The sequence below is a fragment of the Montipora capricornis genome, chromosome 8, assembly GCF_036669925.1.
Source record: "Montipora capricornis isolate CH-2021 chromosome 8, ASM3666992v2, whole genome shotgun sequence".
NCBI lineage: Eukaryota > Metazoa > Cnidaria > Anthozoa > Scleractinia > Acroporidae > Montipora > Montipora capricornis.
This window is the reverse complement of record NC_090890.1, coordinates 40,883,718-40,891,217: the sequence shown is the minus strand read 5'-3', so window position 1 is coordinate 40,891,217 and position 7,500 is coordinate 40,883,718. Positions and strand designations below refer to the sequence as shown.

General features: G+C 41.0%; 1 protein-coding gene across 1 annotated transcript in view; it reads left to right on the top strand.

Annotated features, from left to right (window-relative positions):
• Positions 1–7,500, top strand: part of LOC138060098 (BAR/IMD domain-containing adapter protein 2-like) — a 20,577-nt gene that overhangs the window by 12,492 nt on the left and 585 nt on the right. The window contains exons 11-16 of the mRNA XM_068905804.1: positions 2,606–2,655; positions 2,826–2,889; positions 4,933–5,003; positions 5,148–5,201; positions 5,423–5,622; positions 5,994–6,132. Of these exons, the coding sequence (XP_068761905.1) occupies positions 2,606–2,655; positions 2,826–2,889; positions 4,933–5,003; positions 5,148–5,201; positions 5,423–5,622; positions 5,994–6,132 (578 nt within the window). The remainder of the gene's footprint in view (positions 1–2,605; positions 2,656–2,825; positions 2,890–4,932; positions 5,004–5,147; positions 5,202–5,422; positions 5,623–5,993; positions 6,133–7,500) is intronic.

Below are 7,500 nucleotides of genomic sequence, written 5' to 3'. Positions count from 1 at the left end.
GCCACACCCAAGAGGCGAAGGTATTTCGGGGCATCGTTGAAGACTTCGTTTCCAGATTGCGGCCTGGTAGTTAGCTCTAAGCGCATGCTTTCGAAGTAAGTCGGCACAGGGGGGTAGCCAATTGGAATCAACATTCCCTTTCTTCAAGCAGAACAACTTGTATAGCAGCTCGTTGACTTCCTTTTTTCCAGTATTCTTGCAGTAAAAAAGCACACGTGAACCTGTGGAGGTCATGGTAAAGCTCGTTAGACAGCTGCCATTCCCTTCCAAGTCCCTGGAATATGTACATCCTGGAACCCTTGATCTTGTGCCATGATCCGAAACACTAGTACCTTCCCCCGTCCCTAAAACGCGCTAACTGTATCACACAGCAAGTAAACGCATGGAATCCCGGCAATGATCTGCATGACTTGCTCCAATTCGCTCGACTATTCTTGAAACATTTAAGTACTTAACTCTTGTCTGGGAACTGCATTTGATGAACATGGATGACGGAATAAAACTCCAAGGCTAAGCACAGTACCAAGACATCTGTATCTTCGGACACAATTATTACGCAACAATTTTTGATCTCGCGGCATAACCTTGGTGTCTTCTTCTTGATGCGATGAGTCGAGATCAGTCAGACGTACAACCGCTCCGGATGACAACTGGTAATCTTCTCTGCCGCAGGTGACCACAAGCGTCTTCCCTGATAATTTGTCCGCATACTTTTCCTTCTGCCATTTTCCTTCTGAGTCACAAAGACTATCAATGCTTGCTTGTTCCGTTAACGGCACAGGAATTTTCGCCATTGTTTGACCTGGTGCTCTGCTTCGAGGAGGTTACGAAACTCTCTTTTTCTGAATCTTCCCCTCTGTTCTCTCGTTCCGCGTTCTTTACTGAGTCGTAATCACCGAATACGACATCAATTCTGCAGCCCGAAGTGCCTTCCTTTAACCCCATGCTAAGTGGAGACTCGGAAATCTCAGCAAATGTTTTCTGGTCACCCTTTAGACGCTGAGCTAAAGCCATGTCATCTATCAAGCATGCTAAGGGTTGGGGAATAACTGCTGCTTGTACATTCTTCTGGAGTTCCTTTGCCAAGGAGGGTTTATTCGTCTTGCGTAACGTGACTTTAGGAACAACCTCTTGGTTGTTAGAAGCTTAACCGTTATCTTCTTGTTGAGGTCAGTAAAGGTCTTGTGCTTGGCTTTCTTCAAGGTGTCATGGAATTTACATTTGGCGGATCACATTCAAGATGCTGTTCTCTGAAAGCTTTGTAAGCTTCTTCGCCAACATGTTGTGCTCCTAGCAGGTCATTCTCTACTTCAGAAGAGGCGACTTTTCCTGTCGATAGACAGACAAGATCTTGAAGGTCGGGGTTGAAGGGATTTAGCAAAGTATCTTTAAGTAATGAAATTATGGTCTTAACGTCAGTTTCATCGCGCGTGATCCTTGAGCGCTGTAAGTCATTGTGTTTCGAAGAAGAGCTGTTGATATGCAGCATGACCTTAAGTTGCTTGCTGACAGTGTTGGGCTTTAGGCTGAATGCTTTCGTGCCTCCTGAAGTTTGGCTCCCATTCTCAAAACAATATCATTGAACTGGGCACTGCGTTTCCATTTTATCTCGGTAGCTTTAGCGTACAGCGCTTGGTCGAACACAACAACAATGCTTTGGAGACTCAACGTTTCTTTCATCTGAAGCGACTTCGTCAGGACTTGGCAGTCGCCGGGGCGTTGATAGTGGGGAGGTAACCTAGTACGCTATTCTTTGCGACCACATGCTCGTTTCTCACCAAAATATTGAATCCAGTCCAGCTAGAAATGGTTTGGTTTTCACTGGAATGAACGCCGCCAAAAGCTGTAGCAAGTCCATTTTCCCAGCGTTTTCCATTATTTCTGTTGATGTCACCTCTACATATCCTCGAGAAAGTGAGCCGCGACGATCATTTTAATCTCCCCAACCACTCCAAACAACACATGGCTATCTGCGGCCTTTCCCTACATCTAGGTACGATGGAAATCCGCAAGAATCTGGAAAGAAAAATTCATCGTCCAAATTCGGCACCCGTAATCCCCACGGTATGAATTAACGAAAACTAATGTATTCCTGTTTTTCACGTTGCCATGTTACCACCAATAGCGTGGCTCCTACTCTGCTATAAAAACTACACACAACCCATAATAGACCTTTTTCACCAATACATATCATGTGATAATACGTACTAAGGAGGTTTGGTCCTTTGTTTTGTTCATTAAAATGAGTGGGAAGCAAGCATGAATATGCCTGCATGCACTCAAAAAGAATAAACCCTCAGGCACACACTTAGAACTATGGGATATGTTACTCAAGTTCCAATGCCATGCGATTGCATCTCAAAACGACGTGCATTTACCTAATACAAGGAGGTTTCCCATTGGGCGACCAAGCATTTATCAGGGCAACCAAATTTACAGGTTTAGTTCCCTGGCTTTTGAAAAAGGGACAACCTGTAATTTGTTTTAATTTCGAGCACTGGATAAGACCATCAAGTTGAAAAAAATTAATGCACATGTATAATTATATTATATAAGGTACAGTGACATATGATGCTGAATGACCAACCAATGGTTTCGTTTGCAGGTTAATGGATCTATAACAGATGCAGGGAAAGGAAAAATAGGAGATGATCGGTATGCTTTGAAGTCCAGTTGTCATTCTTTCCATGTTTGATTTGCTGCACAAGACATCTTGGACAAATTATCACCTAATATTAGTTCCTTGTTTATGTTTTGCTGTTATTTGGGAAAACCTCCTCTCGTCAGACCAAACAAAAATGCATTGTGTCTATTTCATTTTCTAGAGTAAAACTGATGGCAAAGTTTGCACATGCAGCAGTTGAACCCTCGCAGCTTAGTTTTCAAGAGGTAAAGCCTCATTCTCGTATATCATACACAGGAAAAAGGGAATTGTTGTGAATGACATGAATATTGCCATTTCTTACTTTGTGAGCTAACATAAAGTTATTTCAACTCATATCGCAAATTTGCTGCTACATGTATGTTTGAGGTAATTTTTTTCATGGCTCCGCTTTGCTTTGCTTTGCTTATAATGTAAGAAAACACAGAAGTAGACTGCTCGCAGTCCCTTCTGAGTAGTCGATTATCGCCCGCTTTGGTCACACAAGTGAGCCGAGGGCAGAATGGTGAGAGAGAGGTATAGGGACTGCACGATCTTCTGTAACCGACGCGTTCAGAATCTGCTAATAATCTTATTGGCGGAAGCGATACGACAGATTTTATTGCTAATGTAAATGAACACTCAACGGCTTAGAAATATACGAGCATCAAGAGTTTCGCGCTTCCGGTTGAAACGCAGCGCATCATGGGATAGGCTGTCCAGAAGAGTGAGCACCAATTCTTGAATGCCAGCCACACTGAATATCTCCTGTTTCAGATCGCGTCTCTTTACCCCCGATTCATACTGCATTTTTCCACTGAAATTCCTCCTTTAGCCGTTGCATATTGGTTAGTAATCCTATAAACTGGTGAGTAAATCCATTTTATGGCTATTAGTGTCTTTATCGCGAAAATATTGCAGTAAAACCTGATGAGTTTTGAGGCTGCGAGGCGTGTTGCTCGCTAAATGTTTCACGTCTGTAATCATTCTGTTTTGATTTCTTCTCTAGGTATAGGATTTCGGCAATCGGATTTGTGTACTTATTTGCTTTCCAACAGCGGGAAAAGGCTGACTAAATGGGCAAAACAAACCTGCACTGCCTTCATGCGTGTTTGAATGGGACACAAACGTGCGATTGTGAGCCACCATTTCGGTGTGTTTCCATCTCCCGCGGAGAAAAGGATAGCGAACGAAAACGATGGATGGAGAACATCAGCAGGAAAATAAGGAAGGAAAAAGTCTGGACACGAAAGAATTTAATAATCTTAGATACTTGAAATCAGGACCTTGCTTATGCACTTGACACAGATCCGTTATCAGGTGAATACAATTTTTAGCAAGAATTCTTGTTTGTGTCCTATTCAAACATGCATGAAGGCAGTGCAGGTTTGTTTTGCCCATTTAGTCAGCCTTTTCCCGCTGTTAGAAAGCAAATCCGATTGCCGAAATCCTATACCTAGAGAAGAAATTAAAACAGAATGATTACAGACGTGAAACATTTAGCGAGCAACACGCCTCGCAGCCTCAAAACTCATCAGGTTTTACTGCAATATTTTCGCGATAAAGACACTAATAGCCATAAAATGGATTTACTCAGCAGTTTATAGGATTACTAACCAATATGCAACGGCTAAAGGAGGAATTTCAGTGGAAAAATGCAGTATGAATCGGGGGTAAAGAGACGCGATCTGAAACAGGAGATATTCAGTATGGCTGGCGTTCAAGAATTGGTGCTCACTTTTCCGGACAGCCTATCCCATGATGCGCTGCGTTTCAACCGGAAGCGCGAAACTCTTGATGCTCGTATTGACTTAGAATTTAATGCTCATAGTGCTCTTTTGTCTTCGAACAATCAAGTAGAAATATTGTCACATTAAAAATACCTCTCGTGAGTGAAATTTTTCGTGACCCTGAAACGTGGATATTGGATTAATCCATAAACTGTATGTGGAGGAATAATTGGTTAAACAAATTGGTAGTCGGTATAAAACAGTGCAATTGGAAAAGCTTATTATGCATTTGATGAGCTCCAATCGGTCAGTATTGAACGTGAACAATGGCGGACCGATAAATCCTAAACTTGAGCTCAACAAAAACAGCCTTTGAGTAAAATTGGAAGCTCATAATTTTGCCAATCAGGTGTCAAGCAAACACGCTTTTAAAATCTGAAGGAAAAAGGGAGGTGAATTTTTTGACCATAGTAGCTCTTTAAGAAATCCTACACAGTAGACAGAACTGGTATTTAAACAAGAGCTTGTTTCACTAAAATATTTTTTTAAATATGCCTCCAGGGAGATACAATACACCCCATCAGTGAAGTTGTGTCGGGATGGCAATATGGAGAAAGCACGAAAACGAAAAAGTATGTAGATAGTTGTAGAGACGATAATCTAGTCAGCGTTTACTCATACTTGCATTTACTCATTTTCACGAAAGCTCTTGGAACATTATTAAATCATTAACAAACACATTTTAATACATGTAATACATCGTCATTTCCCACCAGGTCTGGCTGGTTTCCTGCTGCTTATATGGAACAGGTTATTGCTATTTCAACGGGGTTAGTTTCTTTTGTATTATTGAGCAGTGAGGCAAGCCACGAAAAGAAAGGAGACGTTGGACTGATCAAGATGTCGTTTTTTTTTTTGTTGTTGTATTATTGTTTTTCATTATTGTATTCAGATGGCTTATTGATTTTGAGGAGCAAAACGCCTTTCACCTGAAATCACTTCATGTTTTATGAAGGAGGTCATTTTAACATCTGAGCTTTTTTTTTTCCAGTCCAACAGTTAGCCACACATTGCCAGCTGGAGGAGTGCATTTGCGCCCCACCTTAGGGACAAATATTGGCCACAAATCGTTAAAGCGTTATGCCAGTGATGGGTGTGAGAGCCCACAGCTACCACCACCAGACTATGCTGACTTAGAGAATAAACAGGATGGTGAACAGTCAACTTTTTCAAACAATCTGGTGCCATCTGGTTAGTTTACAATGTCAATTTTGGCAACTTTTCCTGCAGTGCCAAAATGGCGCCTTACGAACATTATTGATTTGTCACCCATGATATTAATAGCTAATCAAATGGTATACCCATGAGATTAGGGAATAATTTCACTTTCTCTTTGAACAAAACGTGCGTGACATTGTTCCGGATTTTACTCGTCACCATAATTATGATTACCCATACAAATTAAGGTCTCACTTTGTAGGTCGTATTTTGCTTGCACAAAATAACGTTATTAGTGCCAGGTCTTAAGCTGTGATGGAAGTTGAACAAAATCAAATTTTTCTCATGTTCCTTGCTCAATTCTCCTCTTTGCATAATCTCTCATTTTTTGCTAATATTTGCAGTTGACCAATCCAGTGAAACAAGCACAGTTCCAGGGGCTGATTTGAATGAAGTCAATTTGTCACCAGTGTGTCGTCCTCCACCCCCTCCTCCCCTCCTTCCAACACTGTCAGGAATAGAGGAGGTCACTAATAATCAAAGGTGTGTGGTGATGATGAAAAATTGTCATCAGGCCCCAAACGTGATAAGCCAGGAAATGATAAGCCAGTAGATAGTTTTGCTTACTTTAAATTCTACTGGAAGGCAATCTAAAGATCAGTATTCCATGCAAAAGCACTGATTTTCTTCAGTTCATCAAAGCAAGAAGGACTGCTGCTTTTTTCGTTGGACCCTTATAGTTAGTGTTCAAAATCTTTTTGGTGGAGCGCAAATGCAGATTCATATAGGTCTGGGTCACTTGCCTCGTAGATTCTTGAGGTAATTTTTATTAGTATCACCCAACTAGTGGACTAATGGAAATCCTGCATTTTGATTGGCTACGCTACTTGAGGACTATTAACAATAGTCCTCGAGTAGCTAAAAGCGTGGCGCTTTCTTTCGTTTTATTCCCAAATAAATATTTCTTTAACTTGCATTTGCTAACTTTATTATTGCCTTTTCCGGCCGACGAGTTGGGTGATACTAAAACAATTAGACCCTTCGCCCTTAAGGGCCACGGGTCAATAGCCCATGAGGGGCTATTAACCCGTAGCCCGGAGTCTAATTGTTAATTAGCGGCCTTATCCTTTGACAGAACTCGGTTTTTGTGAGAGAGATAATTTATACAAAAGTAGCAATGGGATAGTGGGCCCGAACTTCACACACATGTATCTGTTAAGACATATACTGTAAATGTCAATATATGTGGTTGCTGGTGTGTTCCCTTTTGGAAGTGAAATTCATGGAGGTTTATTCTATAACTAAAGAATGCTTTATATTTGTGTACTTGTGTTGTTTTGGTCTGAATTCACCTTAACTCGGCGGCCATTTTGGAGTCCGTGGGGAATAAAGGCTTTGTCTTTCCATTGTCTTTGCCCATCCAGCCTCACACTGAATGAGAGATTCGACGGGCAAAATCATTTCTTTGGACATTGAGTGATATGGGGCTATATTGCCTTTCTGTTGCCTCTAAAAATGTCAAGAAATATGACGGAAAGCGATAAAAACTCCCATGTTTTTTAAGCATTTTAACACATCTCCTTTATGTAAGAACAAATTCTCCCCTTCGTGCTTTAGTATTCTGGATTCTGCCAGCAACTCAATTGATTTAAAACTCAAAGAAGCTTTTTATATAAATAAGATCAAACCGGAACTTAACAAACAATTGCAGCATTATAACACTTTTCTCACGTTTTAGTTTACACCTTGATGTTTGGTGTCACGCTGTAAATAGTACCCGCTTTTGTATTACGTCATGTTGTAATAATTTTTTCATCTACCCGTAGACTTTATAACTGTTCACACTTAGGAACTCATTAAACTGATGATGGCATAAGCATGCCGAAACATGTCTTTTGAAAAAGTTGTGTG